Genomic DNA, 26859 nt, shown 5'->3' with positions numbered 1-26859 from the left:
GTTGTGATCGTAAGCTACTGCCATATTGTTGGGGAGATATGTCTGACAGAAAAGAACAGCAGCGGGTCCCAAGATCAACTAGGCAATATCACTACATCATGATGATCTTTGTAGCTTCGAGATGTGGAATATTCCCAGAGCTGCAAGAGTTGTACGAACTTTTCACTTCCATACCAGGACAGAGTTTGCTACTAGTGCAGTAGTGCGGTGAAATTAAGAATTTCCAGCAGAAATTATGTCGAGTGTTCCAGAATGACCAGGGTTCTTTTTCTTGGAAATGATACGAAAGTTTTCAACTCGGCATGCCAGATTTGAAAGCAGATACAAGATATTAAAGCAAATAGCTCTATGTAATGGAAACGCTCACCGTCAATCTAATCCTTTAGGTATCAACAGCAAGGTACAGAAGCTCAAAGTAAGAATCACATAAAGTTGACATTTTGAAGTCAAAACCCCATATTTTCAGGAAAATAAAGATGTCAGCAGATGCATATGCCACTTGCTTCAAATAAAAATAACATTTGGGAGCAAGAAAGTTGTACTTGAGGTGATTTCTGGTAACAGTGAAGAGCATGGAAGGAATACTAGTGAAATTCAAGCTTAGCCTATATAATTTGGAAAACTGGAAACTTTTTCCTGATATATCGTGAAAATAGTCCCTTGTTCACCCCGCAATAAGCTAAGTTTGTGCTCCACTGGGAGTTTTGCATCCCATATGCTTTAGATGTTTGACCTGTGTTATATCATTTAAATTATTTTATTACCTTCTCTTAATTTGTTTTTTTGAAAAATGAGACGATGCCAATCACTCTATTGAGTGTAAATCCACCGAGGAGCATAAAATTAGCCTATAAAATAACATATTTCAGCCCGCAATGTCGAACTCCTGTCTCTTTCCCTGCTTGATATTTAGCACCGTCTCAATACAATTAGATAAAAGTATAAATCCAGAACTGTTATTGGTACACATCTGTTTGTCCAATAAAGGGTAAAACTAGTAAAAGGAAACAGGGAGTCGGATATGTTTGCATCTAGCACCAGAACAGAAACCCCTTCATGAAAAAGAACACGAAGCATCCAGTCCAACTCAAACAACGCATCAAGATATTAATATAACATTAAAGAAAGAGTAAAAAAAAAAGTTTTAAAAAATGAGAAATTACTTCCAAGATTGACAATAAAATCTTACCAAGTTAACTCACTTCTCCCCACTTTGCTGCCACAAATTAATTATATCGGTAGCCTGGTTGAGAAGAACCACCGTTTGCTTCTTTGAAATCCATGGCTTACTCTCCAGCATGATCTTAAGCTCCTCCCAAGCATCTTTTCTTGGCCAGAAATAGTATGGGCTCAAAGGAATGGTCCCATGGCCGCCTGGAATCACTTGGTCTATCGCTATTCCTATATTCTTTTCCATCCAAACGAATCTCAAAACCAGTCTGGGTCTCTCCATTGGCTTCACCACAATTCTGGGATTTTCTTTCGCTTCATTATCGTCCAAGATTGACGCTTCTTGGGTGGTCAGTGAAGAAGATGAAGCACTGGTTTTGATGGGCATAAAATTTCTTTGTTGGGTGGATCACAAGAAAAATATGGGGTCTTCATGGTGGGATAGATTCGATTTTTGGATAAATTTGACTGCGGTATAAGACCTGCGGGAAGGCTTCCGGCGCAAGGTCGAAAGCCCAATGATAACATCTTGTTTCGTGCGAGACAACTACGTTGAAACTAAAAAAAGTATTTGATATCATAATTAAATAGATACATTGTAATTGATGTCCCCATCCAGTAGATCAAAAAAAAAAAATATTTGATATCATAATTTATCGAATTAGTCGGAACGTGAATATGTTCAAATTTTTTTAGTCAAATTTGAGTTTTATATTATTGGATTGTTTTTGAATCACTAGCTGGTATTTATATTTTATTAATTAATATAATATAAATATATATAAAATAAAAATATTTCGAAGTCTTTCAAATTTTTATTTTTAATCAATAGCTTGAATAGTTCGTATACATGTTCAAATTTTTCGAATGGAACTCTAATCAACAAATTTAAATTTTTGAGCTTCGAACAGAGCTCGAATATATTTATTTTGAGTCGAATTAGAGGTTCAATTTTTTCGTCCAAAATATCGGAATCAATTTGATTAGTTTATAATTCGGATTAAAATTCACACATAAACACAGTTGTGTATAATTTGTCCAACCCTGTGCACGACTTTCACCCGAGTACTTAAAAACGCATACCCAAATGCGTTTCCAACTGGTTGAATAAAGGAGAAACCTCCAGTAAGCCCTAGTGCCATTTCCTTCCTCGGCGACCTGTCTCCACTTCCTGCGGACGCTTCTCCAACCATCAGATTTACTTCTTATTTAGCAGGGGTACTTCTATTTCTATCTGTCGATTCATACACGATTGTTGCATTGTTGTTGTACGCTTGTGGTGGAGTGTTTGATTGTGTCTGCTTCGATTGCGTATATCAGTTGTACTGTGTGAGTCACGATGTCGATCAGGGTGTTGAATCCGAACGCGGAGGTGCTCAACAAATCACATGCGCTTCACATGAACATCAATGCCGCAAAGGGACTCCAAGATGTTCTTAGAACCAATCTTGGCCCTAAAGGCACTATCAAGATGTAAATGTTTTACCCTTTATTTTTTTGACATTTTCTCGCTCGCTGTGTGTTGTTTTTTCGTAGTTTTTATTGACTGTTTGCGGTCTCACTAGGCTTGTGGGTGGAGCTGGTGATATTAAACTAACCAAGGACGGTAACACTCTTTTGAAAGAGATGGTGAGTTTGTTTTTTTTCTATGCGTAGCATAATTTTGTTGCAGTGTTGGATTCTTTTATTTTTGTTGAACAATTATTTGATTTACTGGTATCTTAAGCTGTGTTTTCCTGCCGGAAATTTTGTGGACTTTGCTGCTTGGGGTTGTTGGAAGTGCGTTGCATACCCTTTTCTGAAGAAGCCCTACCTATTTTATAAATATGTTATGTTGGAAATGTGATGGCATGCTATAAACATATTTAGACTGCATTCCAACTTTTTTTAATTTGGATGCTTGGCACTTGCGTTTATAAGACTTGGATTGGTACTGATGGTTATGCAACGGAAATTTTAGAGTGTTACATGCATAAATGTGTAGTAGGATACTAGGATTGATCGTAATGGTGTGACTAGTATGCTTAATTGCTTAAGCATGGCCAAACAATTGTTGGAGCAACCATTTATCTGCTGAGTTTTCTTGCATATGTAATTGCTTTTGTGTTTTTTTCACCTTTCAGTCAAAGTGGTTCTTAAAATTGAGGCTTGATGTTCAGTTTAAGCAATATATTTGTACAAAGATGATAAAGATGTGTTCATGGCTTAATTTTCATGACATCTCTTTTACTTGGATATGACAGCAAATTCAAAACCCTACCGCCATAATGATTGCAAGGACTGCTGTTGCTCAAGACGATATGAGTGGAGATGGTACAACTTCTACTGTTATCTTTATTGGCGAGCTTATGAAGCAATCAGAACGGTACATAGATGAAGGTTGGCAACTTTACTCTCTTGTGAAATTTGTGTACCATTGCAGTATAATGCACTCTTTTGTTTATCATGTCATGGTTATGTAACTCAATTTGTGCTCTAGAAAGTTACGGTCTTATTATTGTTTGCTTATGATGGCTTAAGTGAAATAATAATACCAAATCAATAGAGTCCATCCTTTCCAGTTAATGTATTTGGAGACAGGCATATGCGGGTAATTTCCCCTTATGATTACTTTGTTATAGAAATGTGTTGTGTTTGAATCCCATGCCTTCTCCACGACTTCCCATACATGCGTTTGAGCAAGTAAATAAAAATATGTTCCCCAAAAAAAATCATAGTCAATGTCATGAGGGGAATATGAGATGGTATCCCTTCTGCCAGCTAGATTAACTTAGCTTTTATTATCCTTCGTTTGTGTCAGTCCAAAACTCTGCATGCAAACTGACCTCTAGTTATTTAATGTTTTATCCTTTTCAATTTCCCTATGGTATACACTTGTTTATACTATAAACCTTACCTGATCAGACACTAGTTGAATGGTTTCAATTCCATTTTCTCGAGCTGTAGTAAATTGAAATAGACCTGTTCTTTCTTCCAGGAACGCATCCACGAGTTTTAGTTGATGGATTTGAAATTGCCAAAAGAGCAACTCTCCAATTTCTTGAAAATTTCAAGACTCCAGTGGTGATGGGTGACGTACCTGATACAGAGATACTGAAGATGGTGGCAAGAACGGCATTAAGGACAAAGGTTCTTTTTCAGCCACTATATTTTGAAATTTATTTTCACTTTAATTGCCTGTCAATTTCAGATCTATGCTTTTCTTTTTTGCAGCTATATGAGGCCTTGGCTGATCAATTGACTGATATAGTTGTAAATTCTGTGAGTACTAAATGTTTTACGATGATTTCTATAAATGTTGGACTAATACATTCTGTTATGTCTTTCTCGCTGTTAGTCTGCTGTAACTTTTGATATATTTTTTTTCTTGTTTACCTGATGCTCTAGGTTCTCTGCATCCGTAATGCTGAAGAGCCTATTGATCTTTTTATGGTTGAGATAATGCACATGCGTCACAAGTTTGATGTAGACACTCGTCTGGTATGTCAGTTGATGTGGAAATTGATTATATTTTTTAAGTGTCTTACACATAAAACCCATTTTTGTTCGCGATTGTATTCACTCAATTATCTAACTGCTAACAGTGGTTATTCCAACTTCAATTTTTTCTCTGGCTGTTTTATGAAGAGTTGCCAAAGTAGTTAATTAATCAACATGTTCTTCATGTTTCTCTTGATGAAATGTGCAAATTTGATATTTTCTCTGGAGTTCCTTTCCCCACTTGATCAGAAAATGCAAAAACAATTAATCAGTAATTATAATGGACGCATCTTGCATGCTTGTTGATCTCTTTTCATTTGTGGAGTTATAGATATTTGTTTGCTTGTTCGATGATTCCCATGTGGGGGCAGCGGTGAGTTAATGGCCTTGTATGATAGTGACACATACATACTCTATTTCAATTTCAAAAGTCTAATAATCAGATAGCTTTTGTTATAATGTTCTTATTCCTTAATCATTCAAATGCCCATGTTCAAGTGGAAAAATATATATCTCTTCATAATTTTTTATTTTGGAGGAAATCATTTGTCAAGTGGCATTCTCAACAAACAAATTTACTTGCAGCTGTTTTAAATTCTTCTACTAATCTATATACTTGTCTCCTTTGCATCCAATAATTAACAAATAAATTGACTTCATTCTTGTGACCATGTTAGATTGAGGGTCTTGTTCTTGACCATGGATCTAGACATCCAGATATGAAACGCCGAGCAGAAAATTGTCATATTTTAACCTGTAATGTTTCACTGGAGTATGAGAAGAGGTGATGATCGTATAATCCTTTACTAGTCCGTGCCTTGCTTATTTCTCTTTATACTCATGAGCAGTATGACTTACATTATTCTGTTCAGTGAAGTAAATGCAGGATTTTTCTACTCAAATGCAGAACAGAGAGAAGCAATGGTTGCAGCTGAGAGACGATCTGTTGATCAAAGAGTACAGAAAATTATTGATTTGAAGAACAAGGTATCCGGTCTATGGTGCAATTAAGTAGTCTTGTTGTTGAGGAGCGAACCTCATTAGCTAATTCTTGTGTCGTTCCAGGTGTGTGCTGATAATGATAACAGTTTTGTTGTCATCAATCAAAAAGGAATCGATCCTCCATCATTGGATCTTCTTGCTCGAGAAGGAGTAAGTCATCTTTACCTTTTATAAGGTTGTTGGAAGTTAAACTGACCAGATGATTTCTCCAGACTATGTCTAGTATTGTCCTTTACATCATTGCTCTATTTGAGTTTTTGAAAGTTTTTTATCTTGCCACCTTGACTTTATTCACTTGTGTTATTTAGCATATTTCAGTTACTTTTTCTATTTCTTTTGATTTTTTGAGCACTGAGGTGAAATATTGAAGGAAAACATTGTTGAGAAGTAGAAACAATAGAATTTAGTGCCATCACTCGGCTTTTTAATCTTTCAATTGTTGTGACACATGAATGCAAGGTTGGTTTTAATGATCCTCTAGTCATTTTATCTCAAGTATGATGTTTATCTCTTTTAGTTAACATGATTTGTATGCGCGGGAAAGGTCCCTGTTTTAGCTCGTAAGGGTAAAAAGCATCACGCTTGCTGATATAAGTTTGTGTTCTTTAGTTTTGGTTAATCTTTTTTTTTTAAATCCGTCATTGTTCTTACCAGTATTGATCAGGATCTGATTAGTGGATAATTTTGTTGTTATTTGCATACTGCACAGGATTTGATTATTAGATAATGTTTTGTGGTTATTTGCATACTACACAGGATTTGATTGTTAGATAATGTTTTGTGGTTTTAAGCATCCTATGCTTTGTTCTACTTTCTGATTCTGATGATATTTGTTTAGATAGTTGCCCTGCGAAGAGCCAAAAGGAGAAACATGGAGAGATTAGTTTTAGCTTGTGGTGGAGAGGCTGTCAATTCAGTTGATGACCTATCACCTGACTGTCTTGGTTGGGCTGGATTGGTCTATGAGCATGTACTTGGAGAAGAGAAGTACACATTTGTAGAAAACGTGAAAAATCCACACTCCTGTACAATCCTCATAAAAGGTATGTTTAGTGCTCTTCTGGTTCTTCCATCATCACTGGACAATAATATCTTTCATGGTTTATTGGTTTTATTGGTTTCTGAATGTGCTCTTTGCTTTCTGCTTCTGGAGAATTGTGCTTTTATATTTTGTTATATTGATTTCTAATGTACTGATGCTACCTCCAACCTCTATGCAGGACCAAATGATCACACAATTGCTCAGATTAAGGATGCTGTTCGTGATGGGCTGAGGGCAGTGAAAAATACTATTGAAGATGAAGCTGTTGTACTAGTGAGTTTACTATAGAGCTTGGGTTTTCGTGTTTTAGTTCTATCATCTCGTTTCTTTTTACAATGATACTGCTTGAAAAGTGAGAACCCTTGTCCAAAAGGAGAGAAAAGTGAGAACTACTCTTGTCTGTAAAAGAAGTAAAGCTGTTGCGCAGATTTATCACACATTTGTTCTTGACATTGTTTTGTTGTGATCCGCTGTGTGAAGTCATTGGTGGAGATGCGTATGGGTTGGTCATTTGTTTTTGGCCTTGGCTTGCATGTTTTATTGCATTTCTAAGAATGGATAACAACCATTATTGGGCAGTTTCATTGTTCGAATACTCAACTTTGCTTCATTCTGTTTTTTCTCTGAATTTTAATTTAGTGAAATATGCAAACCTTTTTGTATCATTTAATGTCCTATTGACTGTCTTTTGCTTTTGTACTTATGATTTAACAACGTGCGAGTCAAATGAGTTCTGCTGTTGCAGTTTTTCAGCGATATGAATGTCCATTGATTTTTTCCTGATAGACAAACAGTTTAGAGAACCTGTGATGAATAATCGTTCTGTATACTACAGGGTGCAGGGGCTTTTGAGGTGGCTGCCAGACAACACCTTGTTAATGAAGTGAAGAGGACTGTTCAAGGGGTATGTTTGCCTCTGTGGATCTGTTAATGGCTGCTTGCGCATTTATTTTTTCTGATGTATTTGTAAATGCAGTTGTTTCAGTCTCATGATTTGAAGTACTTGTGTTTGTGTGGTGTTGCAGTGTATTGACAGGGTTTTGAACTGTTATGTACTAACTTGAATTTGTTTTGTTGATTGGAAACTGTGATCAGCGCGCTCAACTTGGCGTGGAAGCATTTGCCGAAGCGCTTCTTGTGATTCCAAAGACGCTAGCCGATAACTCTGGACTTGATACTCAAGATGTGATCATTGATCTCACGGTAATTAATATTTTATAATAGTTGACTACAAAATTTCCAAGAAATAATCAATATAATCAATTCGTTTGCTAGTCTTAGAAGATTGCTTGCTCTTTACTTAGGGAGAACATGACAAGGGAAATGTAGTTGGCCTTAATCAACACACTGGAGAACCAATTGACCCGCATATGGAGGGCATCTTTGACAATTACTCTGTCAAACGTCAGATCATAAACTCTGCGTAAGTCACAACTTTTTGTCTCCCACTTAGGGCAACTCCAACGCTGCGCCAAAATGGTGTAAAACACCATTTTGGCGCAGCTTTCAATGCTCCAACGGGGCAGCGCTATTTCACCAAAATAGCGCTGCCCCTCTCCTCCTGCGCCAAATTTGGCGCAGGGTCATATCTTTTTTTTAATTTTTTTATTATAAATAATTGTATTAAAAATTGTAAATATTATAAAATAATAGTATAATATTTATTTTATTAATTAGATATTTAATGCTAAAAATTTTAAAAAATATAATTGTTAAAATTTAAAAACTAATTTGATTTAATGATTTTTAAATATTATTATTTGTGTTCACTATGTACTACGAAATGCTTTAATTGATCATTTGTGGGAGGAATATAGTTGTTCAGATGTTTGAATTTGGATTCAAATTAAGTTTTAAAAATAAATTATCTGTATTAAAATTATGTCAATTTTAATAATGAAGCATTTGTATTAATTCGTATTATAAATATTAGAGTTAATATATATCAGAATCAAATAAATAAATTTAACTATTAATAAAAATAAAATTATAATTATAACACTAATATTAACATTAATTATAATTATATTGTTAAATTTATAAATAAATAGTAAACAAAAAGAATATTCTAGGAATATACTTTTTAGTGTAAGATTTGAAGTAAATAGGTTGGAGATGAATGTTATATTTGGTGCAGAAACTGCACTATTTTAGTGCAGAAACTGCACCATAAATCTATAGTGCAGTTTCTGCACCAAAATAGATTTATAGGTTGGAGATGGCCTTACTAATATTCATGATTATGCGAGTTTGGCATTTCCTCCTCCATGAAAATTATACGGTCTCCGAGGGAGGATGTGGATTTCTACGGTCATTTGTTTCTTGGTGACTTCACATTCTAAGAGAGACGCCATTCTTTTGCAGCCCTGTGATTGCATCTCAGTTGCTACTCGTTGATGAAGTTATTCGTGCTGGGCGTAACATGAGGAAACCTAGCTAGCATTTTCTCTTTCACTGTGTCGCTTGTGTGGTTTTCAAGAGATAGTTTTGATGAGGATGGTCATGGTTCCCAACCATTCGACTGTTCCTAAACGTATTGAACGGAACGATTCACATTTTTCCTATCTTCAGTTTTAGCATTTGATATTTTGCTTGAAAAGAACTGGGCTTGATATTACTTATCAGACATGTTTGTGTCTTAGTTGGCTCAAATATGAGAAATAGCATATTTGATGGCTGTTATTATTCGATCGGTCGTTAAATATCTAAAAAACACTTCTTTCATAATGTTGACTACTATTCAAATATCGCAAATTCGTTTCAAGAAAGTTGGCAGAATTCGGACTTGAAATATCTTTTTTAGGCTATAAGGTCGAATATGTAAAACGAATTATTAGAATTGGATTTAACTTGATAAAATCGGGAGAAATTCAAGGGATTTCGTGGGAGGGATTTGGATTGTAAAGCATATAAAATTGTTTTAAAATTTCGTGGTTATCTTCACATTTTTCATGAATATATACGAATTTGGTTAATATTTTTATATTATTTTTCCTTTGTTGTATATTAATTTGTTTGAATTACCCTTCTATTTTCTTTCATTTGCCACTGTTGATCTTAAGAATTCGGCAGGTCTTATTTCTCAGAAATGAACGCAGCGATACAAGAGGGAGAATTCGATAAGATCCTTTCAAGAAAAATATTATATGGGTATTTAAAAACTAAGAAAAGATTGAAAACAACTACGTAATTTAAGAAGAGACATGTAAATAAGGATGTTATCCATTCCCAAAGACCTTCTAACGTGATTATTAAGTTCATAATTTGTAAGAAGTTGATGCTCTCAAAAGTGCCATTGACCAAAGGATCAGCACATCGTTGTCTCCTCGATCACTATAAAAATAGTAAACCGAATATTTTATCTTCTTGAAACTGTGGCAGGGCTCCCGTCGTGTTTAACCAGCGTTCATGATAGTAAAAGAAATCACATAATAGTGCTCAGATATACATAGAGGTTGGAAAAAATACTGAAGTTTGTCGTGTATCAAATTTACGATATTAAAAAATATTTTTGGTACACTGTGATAACGACACTGAAATTATCTATATGATAACTGTATAAAATTTTGAAAATTTCGTTATTTTTACGCCGAATCAATATTTATAAATTTTGAAAATATAATACTTTTGCGTATTGAAATTAAAGTCAAAGAAAATTAATGTCCAAACTCAAATTAACAAATTTTAAAATATAACACAATTTTGTCTAAAGTTTATGTTACCTTATCGCAATGTTTTTTTTCAGCAAACATATTTTTTTGAGTATGAACAGTATAATATCGATAATGTACAAAAATATCGGTATACCACATATTTCGATACAAAATAGATATGATTTCTTGTATCGAAAATTTTGATATAACATATAGGATGATAGAAAATTTTCGGTACACTATTCCCAACCATCCTGACATATAATTAAAAAAAAAAAACCACATTATTGACAAAGTGTCAGACATCCTACAATGACCCAAAATATCTGTCCATGTGCCAAATTTCTGAGAGGTTTATGCCAACGAAAATTTTAAAACAAGGAAATATTTGTATAAGCATGTGTTAATATAGAGTGGCAAATATACCTAATGATGACTCGATACCCAACTTGATAGTATGTCAAAATTTAAAGTTCAACCAAATATTTTTGTGAAGGAACCAAGTTTCATGTCTTCTTGCCAGAAAGTAACCAACAAGAATCAAAATTGAAAGATACATTAACTTACCCAATACTCCCCCCACCCCCTCAACAATTTTTTCAAGATTGCAGCTAACTTCTTATTTTTCCTCGAGGAGTAGACATCATTTAGTTAGAAAAATAAGATCACACACCTGATCGATACCTTGAATGTGACAAATTTCAATCTAAATAAGTTGTCTTTGTTTTTTAATATATAATTTTGATCTTTTTTTATTGATATGATATTGACATAACGTCGATGTAATACTAACGCATGAGCTTAGCTCAGTTGGTCAGCATCAGTGAATCTTGGAGCAATGACTAGAGATCGAGTCTCGCAAGCGACAGTGTGGGAGTTAAATTCCCTCCAATGAGGGGAGCTCCTTGTGCGCGGCGTATCATAAGGTCTAGTTGCTGCTGGTTGGCTGAATCGCCATGATTTACCTCCTCTCACAATCCTGTCGGACCGGAGGTGTGGGACGCTTAAATTGAACGATTTCACCGTTTGGAACAATAATATTGATTTAATACCAACATGGTGTTACCTGACGCCACGCTGACAACTGGGACGCAATCTCCACAGCAGAGAAAATCAAAGTTTTAAATAATAAATAAACTATATAAATACAATTTATCAGAATTTTATAAAATGGACTGACAGCCCAGCCCATATTACAAGCCCAATTCCTCCATTTCAGCTCGCCAACGGCGGGAGAAGAATAAGAGAGACCCATGTCAAAAAATTCGATTAGCGCCACTGTCACCCCGAACAAATCAAAGTCCCTCCAAATTTTTCGTAGCTTGTTTTCGAAAAAATAAAAAGTAATTTGTAGCTTAAATCTTCCTCTCGATTTTGAGTATAAAATTCTCAGGAAACCTATTATAGGTTCTACGGGAAATTCCAAGTGTTTGAAAACTTCCGGCGACAATGGCGGTTGTTTCAGGTTCTGCTTCCAAGAAGAGTGAATCTGGGAAGGAAAAGATTAAGAGTCCTCAGAAGAAGGAAATCAAGTCCCAGAAATCATCTGGGCCTGTGGAAAATGTTGTTATTTCTTCACCTTCGAAGAGGAACAAGTCTCCTGGAGTACGGCTTATGGGTGGCCGGATTTATGATTCCGTCAACGGGAAAACTTGTCATCAGGTGTCCCGATTCATTCCACAAAATCCCATTATTATGATATGCACATTCGGTTACGTTTGTTAATTTACGTGTTTGTTGATTTGAAGTGAAGTAATCAGAGTTGGCTTCCATTTCTTGTAAGCCGTGGTTATCTAACTTTTAAGAGTAGCGGTGGAAGAAGCGATGATTTTGATCTATGAGGCAAAGAAACTTTTAAAATGCCCAAAGAGAAATAAAAGAAATAGGATGCTCAAGTCACTGTTTTTATATAGTGAATCACTCGAAAACTATTGCTCTTTAGTGTTGCCACTTGAATTACTTGTGTGAATTATGAAGTTATTGAAGTGTTGATTTGTTCCTTCATCCTTCTATGATCTCTAAGCTTTAGCACTAACTTTAGATGAGGTGTTGAATTATGAGTTTGAAATAATCAATAGAAATTCATCTTATGAAACTTGGAATTGGTCTGGACTGGATGCCAGGATTTCATCCCTACATAGCATAAGTCAGTATGACATGTTAAAACATGTGGAATTATGTATTCTCTGTCACAGGATAACTTCTTGTGCATATCAAAAGTGAAAATATGTTACGTTCTTGCTTTCATTGCTTTAACTTAAAGCCTGCACAACAGAGTCTCCATTATTACCACAACATTGGTGATTCTACTGCTGAGTACGAAGTATTTTAAATGGGTTCTCTTCTTTCTCTCCTTTTTGACAAGAATTTGTCTGTTTTATACTTGATGTTCTGTAGTGTCGTCAAAAAACTAGAGACTTTGTAGCAGCGTGCACAATTCAGAGGAGCAACAAACCGTGCCCCATTATGTTTTGTCATAAATGCCTCTTGAACAGGTTTTGACCTGCTTTTATCATAAGTTGTAATACTATTTGTTTGGATGTTGGTGGATTAATTTTGTACAACATATTTATTATTTCTAAGTTAGGTATGGAGAAAAGGCAGAAGAAGTATCTGCCTTAGGGGAGTGGAGTTGTCCTAGATGCAGAGGGATTTGCAACTGCAGTATTTGCATGTGAGTCTTTTGACATATTTCTGGATGCTTGTTCTTCCTGTATTTTCCTGATAAAATTGAGTATCATTTAGGAAGAAAAGAGGTCATCAACCCACTGGTATACTTGTCACTACAGCAAAGGCAACTGGATTTTCTTCTGTTTCTGAGATGCTTCTTAAAGGGGTGGGGCAATTCACCAACATGGTTGCTTCACCGTCTAAGGTTGCCTCCTTAAATAAAATGTACAATGTTGTGTTTGCGGACTATGTAATTTGTCTCATGCTCTGCTTCTGAAATTAGCAGGAAGCTGCTGTGTCTCCTAGAAAACGGGGAAAGGAAAATTCTTTTGATGGAAAAGTGGATGCAAATCTACCAAATCCTATTGGAATGAAGTCCAAGGAAGTTAAGGTGGTGAAATATGGCAACAAAGACAATGATGCCTCTCTGAAGAGAATTGGCCCTGATAAGGGAAAAACAATGCAGGAGCAGTCTGAAGAGACACATCATCACAAGGGGAATATTGATATTTTAACAAGAGAAAATGGTTCATCTGCCTGTGATAAAAAAACAAAGAAAACAAAGAGGAATAGATCAGATGGGATGCTTAATAGAACTGATGATAACGTAAACTTGGAGGAGAATGGTGTTCATAATGATGTGAAGAAACTGAAAACAGCTAGGGATGGATTAGCAGAGAAGGAATATAGCAACAAGAATGATTTCAATTTAGCCAGGAGGACGAGTCCTAGAAAGTTGGATGTCATTAATAATAAATCCAAGAAAAGGCAATCATGCAATGCTAGAGATGATCTAAAAGAAATTGTGAATGGGACAATCATTGTTACCAAAGATGGTGGTGGAAATGGTAAAAGAAGAAAAGAAAAGGAAAGTAAGGCCACAAATAACAAAGACGTTCTGAAGCCTCAAAATGAAGATTTTCATATTGAAATCCCATTGCCCATGGGAAGTGACTTGCTAAGTGTTGCTGGAATCGATGTATGTGCGGAAGATGTTGGAGAAGCTTTGCAGTTCTTAGAATTCTGTGCTGTTTTCGCAAAGGCAAGTGACAGCAATCATAATTAATCTGATAACAGAAATCTTCTTTGATATAGTTGGAACTCTGCGTGTTTCATTTATTCTTAGCTTTAAATATGCTCCTAATAATGTATATTTCTTACTCCCAATATCATTTCTTTCAGTTATAACCTACATTTTGTAATTTTATACTGTTAATTACTTACATGCAATCATTTAATCAACCTGTATTTCATACCTGTTGATCATCACCTCAAAATCAATATGTACGAGCTGTCACTTGTGAGTGATACCTTGTCCATTTTGGTTTTCCTAACTTTCCTCATCCGTCATTTTGATCAACAGATCCTTGAGGTGAAAAAAGGGCAACCAGAATCTATTCTTCGAGACTTATTACACGGACGAACTGGACGCCACAGGAAATTTTCTGCAACTGTCCAGTTCTGTATTCAGCTGATATCTGATATACAGACTGATAGAGGGGAATAGTATGACTTATTATCCAGTAAATTGGCAAGTATGTTAATTCTCTTTCGTTGGATAAATTGATAACTTGTTTTTCCATTTTTTCCAGTGAAACTCTAAGCCCATCAAATGGGAAAAACTCATGGTTCCATGCACTTAAGAAATACTTGTCTGAATCTAGAGGTGGACACAAAGTGCATGGATTGGATTCTTTAGATAATGCATCTGATTATGAGACACTAGCTACTTCAAAAAGGCTTAAGCTCTTAAACTTTCTGTGTGATGAAGTTCTTGGAACTCAGTGAGTACCTTTTTCCATTTTTATGTTTTATTATATGTGCTTCAATTTTCAAGTTCACTTAGATTCATAATGTTTTCACCATGTACAGAAAGATACGGAATTGGATAGACGACCAAAACAGAAGACATGCTGAAAAGGTCAAGGAAGCTAGACAACTAGTTACTGAAGCAAAAGACATGGTAATAAAAATCATTAAGATAGATTTTTTAGGAATTTAAGCGCCTCAGAAATTTGTTTTACATGAAACTTGTTTATTTCACACAGGAGAAGAGTTTGAAGCAGAAAATGCAAGATGATATTGCCAAGGCAATTATCATCAATAACAGTTCCTGTCTTTCAATATCTGAGCATGAAGCCATTGTCTATCGCATTAAAGCGGAGGCGGCACAAGCTCATGCCAAAGTGCTCAAGCCAATGGGCATGATGAACAGTAAGTCACGAAGGATTCATCCAAGTACATAAATATCAACCAAAAACCAACTTCATATAAGCCTTCATAAAGTGGGATGCTGATTTTTTTTTTTTTATTATCATCTCCTATTGTCTTCTCTACATGAAAGTTAGTGTCTCAGTTATGAAAAGTTTACACTATTTTGTAATTGAAGGTTGAAGCATTGGTGTTTTTTGCTGGTTTTTGTGTTCAAGTAACTTCATGCTTTGATCGCTAACGTTGCATCAATTTTCTGATGTTCTGGCATCATTCTATACATTTTTTGCAGATAATAAGAAATCTGATGCTGTAAGAATAGAGCCTATCTACAAGGGTCATGGTGGTCATGCATACTGGAAATTGAATTGCATAGGAAAATCTGATGTGCTGCATCAAAGTAAGTCAGTGAGACATATTTGCATTCCTTTGCTACATATGGTGTTTAGGTAAAAAATATATATTAAAAGTCACAACTTTCATCTTTGATTGGTAGATATTGGGAATGGAGAATCTCTTAACTTCGATGACAAATGGTTTGTTATTGATGCCGAAGGAAAAGAAGTCATTGAAAAGCACATACTCTCTTTAAGGTAGCAATCTTATCCCATGAGAGAGTGAATTTATGTCTTTGGTTATAGATGTCCTAAACACTTTGCTTTTCAGCAAAAATATTTTATATGTATATATGAGACCAAAGATGGGAGGTTATCAGTTTAATTCAATTAGTTTCCTCAGATCACAAAACTAGTGTAAAGGGACTGGGAAAAGGGGTCATAATCCACCAAAAGTTGTCGATGAAAAATGCAACCGTCGTATGCATGTGGGGAGATGTATGCATGTTTTGTGCATTGCATTATAATATAAAAGAAGGTATTCACTATTAAACATCAGTATCTGAGATTTGTTTCGGGTGCCCATGTTTGATGTGTCCATGAAACTTACCCTGTCTAGAGAAATCAAATAAATACTGCTAAAGCTTATTTGAAAAACTAAATTGCAAAAAAACTGTTTATTCTTAAATTTGTGATTGGAATTTTCTATTATAAATACATGAATTGAAATTTTGTTTACTTGAATTGGTAATGAGTAAAATCTTTTATTATTATGTTCATAACTAAAATCCATCATGGTTTGTGTCTTTCAATCCGTGAGCATGAAGCCATTGTCTTTCAATTCTGTCATCTGTATCTTTAATTTGATGGCAAGCGAGTTTCAGGTTCTCTGATAAATTTGCTTGCAGGGGACGAAGGATAAGGGCCTCAAGGGGATAAAAGATCCCAGATTGTACTCTTTCCTGAATTAACCTATTCCAGCTACCTAAACCTGGAAATAATCACTGCTGTAACTGGAGCTTACTAAATGTGATTTTGAACATTAACTGGTTTTTATTTTCTTTTAATTTGTGACATTCAAACTGTTCTGTAATATCTAATTTTCTGGAAGAACTTGTATGTGTTCGGATGTCTACATTGTAAAACGAACAAATAGAGTACACATTTAAAGTTTTTACGTCTACCCATTTCATGGAGACAGCTGATTAATAGTCATTCTGTAATAAAATTATGAAATCTTGTAAGAAATTCGTTTGAGATTCTACTTTTTCCTTGGTTAGAATTATGGTGTTTGCCAGTCTCGAGAACTACTTCCTTCACGCCTTTGTTCTTGTCACCTCTTCTTTGCCAATTTGTGTCATAAATATATATTTTGCTGTACATATTGCCATAAAAATGTACGTTATTCATTTATGAAGTATTACAGTCGGGTTTCCATAGAGGACTTGTAAAACTTGCCTAAATATTTACGGTGTTGTGTTGGAAATTAGCTTGACCTCGTATAAATTGTTCTGTCCCTCGGCTGCATCCACAAACTCAAAGCCGTTTTATTTAAAACTTGAAACAGATATATTATGTACTTTAGTAAACAAGGTGACAGTACTTACCAATTTCAGCTGTGATTCCTGGTCCGAAGAATGTAGTAAACTTTGCCTGGAAATGAGCAAATTTTGAACTTAGCTAGGGGACATTTGGAATTTCAGAAGAATAGCAAATATCATGGAGAATCATAATATTAATTTTGTTTACATAGGATTACTGTTATCCTACCTGTCTTTGCTCAAAATCAGATAGACTCAGGGCTTTAGCCTCAAATACCAATGTCAAACAGTATAGACCATCCTCAGTAACCTAAAACAAACAAATAAACCACAAGTTCGATAAGAACAGCCTGTCAAAATTTGCAAAACAAAAATCATGATGTAGTAATCCAAAGTGCAACTTATCAATAAAAATTAAGTTCATAGGACAAAAAGCAAATGAGTATAATTGTAGATGACTGTCTATTAGTGATATGGGAGATTAAACTTATTGAATACAAATACAAGTTTGATATGGAAGATTAAACTTATTGATATAGTCACATTCGCATAGCATTAGGAACATAAAGCAAGTTTTGTGCTCATACTTCTTCCCGGATACTTTGTAGAATAGGAGCACTCCTGCGTGATATTCCTCCACCCTAACAGACAATGGAGATCCCGTATCAATTGTTTGAAGTTCAAAATTTTAATTTGTTAATGATTTAAATCTTTTGAATTTGGACCGAGTTTGGAAGGATGCAGAAGAAAGCCAAGGGGTTTAACTACCTGGCCATATTGGAAAATTCGCTTTAATGCTTCTTCCAGATGCTGTTCGTCCCCATACCGGTATCTTGTAACATCATTTCTAACCTAACAAATACGAGGAAAATGGTGTTATTGGGCATAACAAGGCAGGGAAAACTAGAAGTGCATGGATGATGATATAAAGGTTGCAATTATAACCGAGAATATGTTAGTTCATTATGATATCTAAACATGTCATTTAAAATAATAGCCCTTCAAAAAGAACTGATTACCTAAATACAGAAAGCAGGGGAAGATCTCGTGCTGTATTGCAAAGTTGAGGGGATCTAGTAGTATCTTAGAGTATGGACGTCGAGAATAGTAACAAGCAATAACCATAAGAACTTACGAAGAAGAAACTCTACTAGGAATATGATATAAAGATGAAACTTGCCTGCTTAAGAATTTCAGTCGCACATTTTTCTCTCAGCTTCTGAGCATCTGAGTAGGTCAAGCAGGGCACTGGCTTAAGCTCTGCATACTAGAAAATAATATAAAGATACGAACATCATAAGTAAGGCAAGGATAAGATAGCATGATAAGTGTTTCGTTCTCAACTTCAGGAAGTAAAATGAGCAGTGGTCTTCCTTGTGCATCACACATAGGTAAAATTACGAACAAATATTACGATGTAAAAAATAAGTATACAAGCATAATCTACAGCAAATGGACAAGTATTTATAAGGTTCTAATGAAATACAGTGTGGAGTGTACATCAAAACCAAGAAGTTATTAACCTTCAGAGCCATGCCAATTACTGCGAGAGGAAAGCCGTAGGTCAGCATCAGCGCTGACCATTCAGATCCTGGGAGGATGTTGAAGTATGCCCCGAATCCATAGCTGTGTAAGAACACTTGTCAAAATAATCAATTTTATTCACGACATATTTACTACTTGAAAATCATGGTTAGCAAAACATATGAACAGAAGTCTACAAAAACAACCTATGTTAGGAACACTCTTATAAATAAATATTCAAAATTTTGATGCACAAACAAAAATATAAGAGCACTTGTATGGTATTTTGCAAAGACCACAAAACACAAAAAGGTTAAATTTTCATGTGACTAGTGCAAGAATGGTTAGAAACTTAGAATGTTGTTTGTATATGGTATCACTTCATTACTGGAGAAAATGAAAAAGAAATCACTTTTTTTTCCAAAATACATGAAGTTGTCAAGATTTTAGAGTCCACAACCTCACATTCAAGAGTAAGTCCATGTAATATATGGAATGATAACATAATACATTTGACTGTTTTTTGAATGGCTTGGTTTGGGGAGTGCCTCAACATCAGCCTCAAGGCAGGATGCACAAATAAACCCCCAAGGCAGAAATATTTGACCAGTCCTCGAAAATCATATATATTTAAAAAAGACTAAACAAAGTAAGTGAACTCGATGCACTCTTTGTCTAATCTCTTCTGAAGGACCGCATGTGACCAGTCATCCTATTACCTATCCCTCATGCTTCAAACAACATGTAAGTTGGAAAGAAATGATTTCAGTCCTTCAACTCCGCCACAATAATTTTCATATTGGTGGGGTAAATTCTAAGTAGGAAAAATTGTTAGTTTCTTTTCCTTTCCTGGAACCCCTCATTCCTGTTCTCTTTTAATTGTGAAAAGTAGTCTAGCCTACGCACCTGGGGGGAAAAACAAGGAAAGACTTGATTATATGGATGCGGTGGTCGATGAAATTAAGTTAGACAAGACACAAGCTTTCATACAAAAAGAAAAGAATATACTCACGAGAGAAGCGTCACGCCAACACCTAACCCAATGACACCAAAAGAAACCTGTACATAACAATAGAAAGTTAGTCGTTGTGAAGGAAACTGCTTACTATCTTGAGGTTTCACAAATGATTGGAAATTTAACAGATAAATAGAAGCAGGCATAACTCTTATTTGATATCCTTAACATGTATTACAAGAGCTAAATATTAATCTTTAATGCTGTATGCAATTAACTGAGTGAAGCTTGAAAGTTGAAACAACCAGAATAATACTGAATTAACACATCCTATACAGCATCTCCTTTTGAAAACTGAAAATTTTGAAAAACATAAAGCAGCACACGGCTCAAAAGGCTTTCGTAGTTTGATAACGTGGATTGGAAAACTCGGCAAAACAAATCCAAATGCAAAAACTCGAAACAGCCGAAACATTGGGAAACATTTTACAGAAAAAATAAACGGGTACCTTGGCGAGCGAAAACTCATTATCCGGAACAGTGTCTTTCTTGATGTTTGCAGCAGCATTGGCCACAGAAGAGGAAGGCTGAGTCGATTCTGCAGCTCTGGGGACAAGTTTGAGTTTCATTGCAGCTTGATTTTTTAACAAAATTGAACCTTGATTTCTGGCAGTAAAGCAAACTACACCGGAGGGGTCGGGTTCGATAGACTTTGATGAAGGCAACAGCCGTAAATAGGTGCGTCCGGAAGTCCCGAAACGCAGAGCGCTGAGTGTCATTCCACCTACGTCACCACTAGACATAGTCGCCGCCGCGGCCGTCGGTTTCATTTGCATCCGTGAGAAGCGAGTGGTGGTGTTATCCAGAGATGGGAGGGAAGGAAAAACTTAATTGTGGCCACTCTTTAACTGCCAAATCTTTGGCGTGAGTCAATGCTGCACAGCCTGCACAGTCACTCCTTTTTTAAGAAAAACAATATAATTAAGTAATCATTTCAATTGAACTTCATCATTTTTTTTTCATTTTATAATAAGATGATCGATTAATCATCTTATATAATATTTCAAGATTCTAGTCTCTCCTCTTCAACTCACATATTTGATGACATGGTCATTTTTAAGGTTCAATCCGCGTGGTCTACTAACGAAAGTCATTTAAGAAAATCTATCAATTGGATTGAGCTGAAATAAGCTATTAATGAAGTCTTTGGATTACATTTTGAACACTCTTGTTATGTCAAAATTAAGATATCATGATTGGAGATTATTTTGATGGATTACGATCGTATGGTTTTTACTCATAGAGGTTTTCCAAGTTTGAATTCCTCGTATCCCTTATATTATGTCATTGTGCCTGCATGAATATAGTTGCTCTATTTGTCATAGTTTCTTGTTAAGCTCACACAAAAGAAGGATTGTTGTTGTTTGTTTGAACTATTAGTTAATCTGTGTAAACCTTTGCCACGCTCGTTCCTAGTTGATTGGAATATGTCTTTGAGCATTTCGAAGTGGCCACCATCTCAATTATATTAAAATGTTGCTAAACGATCATGGATGATATTGCATACAGCTTAAGCTGAATGATCATTAATAATTCATATTTTTCATCAGCTAGCAATTCCTGTCCTGAAATGGACCAACCAAACTTACTTGAGCCAACAATTGCAGATTACTGTAATGGGTTGTTTGTTTCACAGAAAATCAAGCAAGTAAAGAAAAGAAAGAAATTTATAGTTTCGAAGCACAAAGGACAAAATTTATTTATCTAAATCAGACGATCGTGCTGCCAGCCCATCCATTGATAGTACTTGCATAAATACACTGGGGGGAGGGAGGGGGGAGGGAATAGTTGAAAATGGAGCACCTTTCTGTTTTAGGATGAACAAGTTACAATGCATTGTTTTTTAGCAACCACTTATTTATAGGGTAAAAAATGGTAGAATGGTCAGTGTTTTCTTGGTTTATTTTTGGCCCTTTTTTCGTCTTTGTTCTCATCCACAAACCCTTCAATGATATAATTGATAGGCATCCCACAGCTCCCTGGCTGCTGCTCCTGCACATGATGCACATTATCTGCTTCCTCATTTTCTTTGTCTCTGCTGCTTCATTTCTTTCTGTGTACTTTTTGTCTGTTGTCTCTTTCTCTTCTAGCTGCCGGGGCCATTTGCACCAGAAGCATTCATGTCAGATTTGAGTGATATGTGATAAATTTCTTGGTGTTATCTTGAAATTCTCGTGGGGTGGATTTGTGAAGTGAACAGATTAACTTACAAGTAACAAAAGGTTGTTCTTATCTTCCAATAAGAACAGATTTTGACCATTGGTGAAAGGGGTAAAGACAAAAAGTATAATCTATGGAAGATGAAGATATACAGAACAAGATCAAGAGTGTGACCACATAAGTACACATGTGCTCTGGCACATGCTTGAGGGGCCATTTATCAGCCCCCCACCCCCCAAATCATTTGGAAAGGTTGCTAAATTCAATTTAGTCCTGTACTCCCAAAAGTTACGGTTGATGGTAAAAATAATTTAGCGATATCTGAGTCGAATGTTTAATACTAGTAGAAAACAAAGTTCTTGATCCATTCCTAATATAAAGCGCATAGGAACCATTCAGCATATAAGAAGACGTGTTAGAGAAAAACTTTGAATAGGAGATCTATGTGACTTGAAAGTTTGGAGTCATGCTATATAACATGGTACGAGAAGAAAGGTCGAGGCGTATCGAATTTCCCAATTAAAACGTAACCTAAAGTAAACTGTACAACTTTCCTAGACTATTGCATGTGGTAATCTTTCAAGCTTAGGATACCTGTAGAAATTCATTTGGGACCATTTTTTCTAGAACTTGCTAGCTTTATTGGGACCAAGAAAGTGTTGCTTCTGATTTTATTCATTTCTTGATCCTCTAACTCTGCATAGATGCTAACTCTTCAATTTAATATAAGATACTTATGGTAACTTAATTTTTACCTCTGTCTCCGACTTGGAGTTTTCACTAAAGCAAGCAGATGAATCTCCACCTTCTACATCAGTATGTTTTATGGATCTTTCTTCAATTGAAGGAGTTGGAGCAGGACTAGGATTGCTTGAACTAACATCAACTGGAGTGCTCTGCGTGCCCACATCTCTAGTCGTGCACCGTTGTTTCTCTAAGTTCGAACGAAAACATAACCGTGACTAATGCAAATCAACAATGTATAGAAATGGGAAGTTGGAAAAAAGAAACAAAGATAAGACCTTGAACTGTGATTTTCGTTTCATCCTCAAGTTCAATTATTGGGGACTTGGCATGAAACTGCTGCAAGTGAGATGGATAAATGAGTGGTGCGGACATTGTGATCCTACTCGTTACGTTTCGAAACGTTCTCCCGCTTAGTGTCTTTGCAGATAAACATTCCAAAGGGACTTCTCCTGATAAGGGATTGCTGATATACTTTTCTGCGTTGTTCCATTTGGAGCTGAGGGTGGCAAGTCCGTCGGTTGGTATATACTCCCACGAATACACAGTTCTGGCCTGTAATGCTGCACACAAATAGCCAAACTTGTTCTTTAAAAGTGGAAACAAGAAATCTGTGATGTAAATTCAATTTTCCTCGTTAATTCTTACCTTTCAAGGCAGTGGTAAATGAATACGTTGAAGGGTTAATTTCCTCTGCATCAATTCAAGAAAATAAGAACTCGGAAAAGTTTTAAGCTTTACTACATGATTTTGAAGATATGTGTTACCTCTTGCTGTGTATCCTGGTGAGGAAGCAGTGCTAGAAATGGCCATGTTTGATGCTAGATCTTCTCTAAAACTCCTTAAATTTGACGCCGAAAATCTTCTCGAATGCGTGTTCTCGCGGGAAATCCGGGCCTTGAGTGCCCATTCTTTCAAGCTGAAATCCGTGTCGTCGTGTCGCCGTGAAGTAATCTGGCATTGCTCCATGGAATCTCTGGTCAAAATGGATGACATGATTGGTTTGGCTTCACTATATAGAACATGCTGCAACTTGGTGTGTGCTCTTGTGGGAGTGCTGCAGAAGATGCCTTAGAGCTCAGCTGCTTTTCAAGAAACTTTAAAATTTGGCCAAAGAATTCAAATTTATCAATTCTCTGCTCTCAGATTCAAACTTTCTTGTTTCTTTTTTCGGGCAATGCAGGAAAAAAGATCCCTTTCCTGAATTTAGAGAGTAAAAAGTGAAATTTTTCAGGAATATTCAATGCTTTGATATTTGTCTAGAACTTTTTATCTATTATAATGATACTGTCGAATATGAACGAAAATTGCGTAGAGGGTTGGTGCAGAAGCGTTGTCACAAGTTGGCTAATTGATGGACTAAAATATGCTCGGACGGCCAATGGGCGACTCCATATTAGTTCTTGTGATAACGAGGTTCCCTCCTTTGTCATGTGTCATGAATCTCTCTCAAGTGGTGGCGAAAAAACCCTTCACTCTTGTATAATCGAAAAAAAGTTTATTCAGTTCACAAAAGATATCGGGTTCCAGTATTTCCCAAAAATGAATCCGATCAAACTCGGCTTCAAGTTCATTAGTTTAAATCTAAATGTTTAAGTTGATAACTTTAAAGTTTGATTAAATATCAAAGTATTGTTTAGACAGTTGGTCAGAGCAATTTAGCATCAATGTAAAAATCATTGTCCTTTGTTTTTTCTAAGCATTCAAGGCCAAGGAAATTGACCCATTGGTGCTATAATGACACCCTTGCATTGGTGGGACATCGTTAATTTATTGTGCTTCTTGATTTGGGAATTGAGACATACTTCTGTCATACTTGTCCAGAATTTTTTTTAAAAAAAATTGCATGTCCTGGATTTTTGGCTAAGGTGTACGCGATAGGTTAAATTTTGAATTAAAGTTCATTTCATATAGTTTATTTTTTTTTCTTCTGAAAATTCTATGATCTTTTTTAGAAGAAATAAAAGTTCTATATTTTGATTGTAAAAAAAATGCACCCCGAGAGATTCACCAGTGTGTTTGTGCAATCAAAAGAATATTATGGAATATCAAATTGTGTAGAATTAAGTTAAATGTGCACAAAAAGAAGGGAATGATTCCTTTCAGGTAAGCATTTTATGTTCACTTGATCTATGTCTGAAATATATTTCATTTGATATCATTGAATTACATTTATATATAATTAAAAGAGATATATTCAAAAAAATTTCAAATATGCATTAAATTATCCTTAATAAATATGTTTATTACCCTCAATAATCAGAAGTGTTTGACACTCAATGCATGCAATTCGAGATTTCCATATTTTGAAAGAGTTAGTGCATGATATAATTATGCAAAAGCACCACTGTATAATTTTTTTTCTCTTGGCTGCCTTATTTGAATTTTAAATTATAAATATTGCACTGTTGCATATTATATTGCAAACTAATTTTATTCTATTTATTTCACTAAATTTATGTACTTCAAAACTTAACTCTGAAATAACTCCTCTTTTCAACACCATTTGTGAGTTGAATCCTTCGAAGTTGCAATGAACGATTAATTAAACTTGGATTTGTTCGCTATTATGAACAACTTACATATGGAAACAATGAGACACTAATTTTGAAATATGTCTTTAATGATTGAGAAGTAAAAAATATTATTATCTTATTTGCACAAAATTTTAATTATTACGTATTTGTTAATGTAATAATTTTCTTCTATATTACAAAGTTCGCGTATACAAGATAGTATAAAATGTCTCGTAATGGAAATGATTAAACCAATTCTAAAAGAAATAAACAACTTATTAGAGGACAACTTATAAAAAATTTATTGGTATTGTTTTGGAATACACATAATAAATGTCAATAAAATAACTTTTCTGGTTTATATATAATTTACTTATAATCACATATTTCATTTTTCTTTTGGAATAATATGTTGTTGTGTAAATTATGGATAGATTTTGTGGATAAAATCACAACTTATTTGGATAAAGATATTGATGAAGTAATTGTTGTTATTCTTCAAACGTGGCAAACACATACCATGTCACAAAATTGCTTGTAAATAATGATTTAGACGAAGTTACTGAATTTTGGAAAAAATTATTTGTCATTATTTTTATTAAATTTGATTTAAAATATTTATTTATCATATTAAAAAATAATAATATATATAATTTCTCGAAAATTAAAAAATTAAATATGTATCTAGGTTGTGGTCAACATTAATATATTAAACACGATAAGAATCATATCATTGTCTTAAGCTAACACAATTAATCTGACATATATTATATTTAAGAAAGTTTTTCAAAATTAGCGAAAAAATAGTTTCTTATTTTTATTTTTTATAGTTATATTATTTTTTACAATTTAAATATTTATTATTTTTTATAATAATTAATTTTTAATAATAGCATCCCGTGCATCGCACGGGTTAAATACTAGTTCAAGTAAATCAATAGTTTAACTCAAATTTTCTATTTTTTTTTTTAAATAATACATTATATTTACAAATAATAACGATCTTAATTAATCAAATTAAATTTATTATTATTCATCTATAATTGCTCTATATCTTATCCAATTATTTTAATAATTACATTATAAGCTATCGCTACGTAATCATATCCCCGAAAGTAAACACATCCTTATTATTTTATTAATTAAGACAGGTTTAAAGTGATTATAATTCGATATTTTGGTATATTTTTTCATTACATTTTTAAAATTACTCTATTCTTCAATTGTCGATAAATACAATTTTACGTTTATAAATCACTCATGTTTTACACGCGTAATGAATTATCAATTTTTAATTGTTTGTAGATTATATTAAATTTCAACTTTTTAGAATTACCATTATCCATTTATTATGCACATATTATATACACATAAAAGACAAAAAATTGTGTGAGACGGTCTCACATGTCGTATTTTGTGAGACATATCTCTTATTTGGGTGATCTATGAAAAAGTATTACTTTTTATGCTAAGAGTATTACTTTTTATTGTGAATATCGGTTATCTGGGTCATCCATAAAAATATATTACTTTTTATACTAAGAATATTATACTTTGTGCTAAGATTATTATTTTTTATTGTGAATATCGGTAGGGTTGACTTGTCTCACAGATAAAGATTCATGAGACTGTCTCACTAAAGACCTACTATACATTAAACATGTTCGTTATTACTAGTTTGTTATAAAAAGGTAATCTCAGTATTCTACTGGCGAAATAGCTTTTGTTTTTAAAAAATTATAATCCTCCTACTTTGCAATTTGTACATGTTTTATTCTACATTTGAATTTTCTTAT

At 34.6% G+C, this 26859-nt stretch overlaps 4 protein-coding genes across 5 annotated transcripts; 2 read left to right on the top strand and 2 right to left on the bottom strand.

Moving 5' to 3' along the window:
* The first annotated feature begins 2232 nt into the window (after positions 1–2232).
* On the top strand, positions 2233–9398 carry LOC140806058 (T-complex protein 1 subunit zeta 1-like). Its single transcript, XM_073162501.1, has 16 exons — positions 2233–2388; positions 2491–2643; positions 2736–2799; positions 3414–3549; positions 4148–4299; positions 4384–4431; positions 4558–4650; positions 5328–5434; positions 5523–5637; positions 5716–5802; positions 6491–6695; positions 6873–6967; positions 7530–7598; positions 7790–7897; positions 7999–8117; positions 9059–9398. Exons 2-16 carry the CDS (start codon positions 2510–2512, stop codon positions 9132–9134), a joined length of 1608 nt encoding a protein of 535 aa, XP_073018602.1. The 5' UTR covers positions 2233–2388; positions 2491–2509; the 3' UTR covers positions 9135–9398.
* Positions 9399–11580: 2182 nt separating this feature from the next.
* Positions 11581–16738, top strand: LOC140806055 (uncharacterized). The gene is made up of 12 exons (XM_073162497.1): positions 11581–12009; positions 12745–12842; positions 12935–13021; positions 13093–13222; positions 13304–14059; positions 14381–14523; positions 14610–14801; positions 14890–14980; positions 15066–15231; positions 15521–15628; positions 15725–15821; positions 16472–16738. The coding sequence occupies exons 1-12, from the start codon at positions 11797–11799 to the stop codon at positions 16500–16502; spliced, it is 2112 nt and encodes a 703-aa protein (XP_073018598.1). The 5' UTR covers positions 11581–11796; the 3' UTR covers positions 16503–16738.
* On the bottom strand, positions 16728–20568 carry LOC140806057 (uncharacterized). 2 transcript variants are annotated; one of them, XM_073162500.1, is made up of 10 exons: positions 20093–20568; positions 19641–19687; positions 18628–18730; positions 18285–18371; positions 17873–17956; positions 17692–17745; positions 17334–17414; positions 17171–17216; positions 17022–17085; positions 16728–16938 (listed from the first exon to the last, which is right to left on the bottom strand). In XM_073162500.1, exons 1-9 carry the CDS (start codon positions 20417–20419, stop codon positions 17030–17032), a joined length of 885 nt encoding a protein of 294 aa, XP_073018601.1. In that variant the 5' UTR covers positions 20420–20568; the 3' UTR covers positions 16728–16938; positions 17022–17029. The 2 variants fall into 2 exon arrangements, with proteins under 2 accessions (XP_073018601.1, XP_073018600.1); XM_073162499.1 differs by having other exon boundaries at positions 16728–17085; positions 20093–20566.
* An 867-nt stretch (positions 20569–21435) lies between these two features.
* Positions 21436–23923, bottom strand: LOC140806056 (uncharacterized). Its single transcript, XM_073162498.1, has 5 exons — positions 23315–23923; positions 23196–23240; positions 22826–23110; positions 22559–22737; positions 21436–21733 (listed from the first exon to the last, which is right to left on the bottom strand). Exons 1-5 carry the CDS (start codon positions 23541–23543, stop codon positions 21470–21472), a joined length of 1002 nt encoding a protein of 333 aa, XP_073018599.1. The 5' UTR covers positions 23544–23923; the 3' UTR covers positions 21436–21469.
* Positions 23924–26859: the final 2936 nt, after the last annotated feature.

This window comes from Primulina eburnea, chromosome 11, assembly GCF_022965805.1.
Source record: "Primulina eburnea isolate SZY01 chromosome 11, ASM2296580v1, whole genome shotgun sequence".
NCBI classification, from domain to species: domain Eukaryota; kingdom Viridiplantae; phylum Streptophyta; class Magnoliopsida; order Lamiales; family Gesneriaceae; genus Primulina; species Primulina eburnea.
This window is presented reverse-complemented; position numbering and strand designations above follow the sequence as displayed.

Excerpts from the sequence above, each read along its gene's own strand:
- LOC140806058 (XM_073162501.1), top strand. The coding sequence starts at position 2,510 with ATGTCGATCAGGGTGTTGAATCCGAACGCGGAGGTGCTCAACAAATCA. Across the intron at positions 3,550-4,147 it reads AGAACGGTACATAGATGAAG|GAACGCATCCACGAGTTTTA; the intron begins GTTGGCAACTTT and ends TCTTTCTTCCAG. Across the intron at positions 7,599-7,789 it reads TGAAGAGGACTGTTCAAGGG|CGCGCTCAACTTGGCGTGGA; the intron begins GTATGTTTGCCT and ends AACTGTGATCAG.
- LOC140806055 (XM_073162497.1), top strand. The coding sequence starts at position 11,797 with ATGGCGGTTGTTTCAGGTTCTGCTTCCAAGAAGAGTGAATCTGGGAAG. Across the intron at positions 12,843-12,934 it reads CATAAATGCCTCTTGAACAG|GTATGGAGAAAAGGCAGAAG; the intron begins GTTTTGACCTGC and ends TTTCTAAGTTAG. Across the intron at positions 14,981-15,065 it reads TTACTGAAGCAAAAGACATG|GAGAAGAGTTTGAAGCAGAA; the intron begins GTAATAAAAATC and ends TATTTCACACAG.
- LOC140806057 (XM_073162500.1), bottom strand. The coding sequence starts at position 20,419 with ATGCAAATGAAACCGACGGCCGCGGCGGCGACTATGTCTAGTGGTGAC. Across the intron at positions 17,957-18,284 it reads CGACTGAAATTCTTAAGCAG|GTTAGAAATGATGTTACAAG; the intron begins GCAAGTTTCATC and ends CGTATTTGTTAG. Across the intron at positions 17,086-17,170 it reads AGGAATCACAGCTGAAATTG|CCGAGGGACAGAACAATTTA; the intron begins GTAAGTACTGTC and ends TTGTGGATGCAG.
- LOC140806056 (XM_073162498.1), bottom strand. The coding sequence starts at position 23,543 with ATGTCATCCATTTTGACCAGAGATTCCATGGAGCAATGCCAGATTACT. Across the intron at positions 23,241-23,314 it reads ACCAGGATACACAGCAAGAG|AGGAAATTAACCCTTCAACG; the intron begins GTAACACATATC and ends GAATTGATGCAG. Across the intron at positions 23,111-23,195 it reads ATTTACCACTGCCTTGAAAG|CATTACAGGCCAGAACTGTG; the intron begins GTAAGAATTAAC and ends ATTTGTGTGCAG.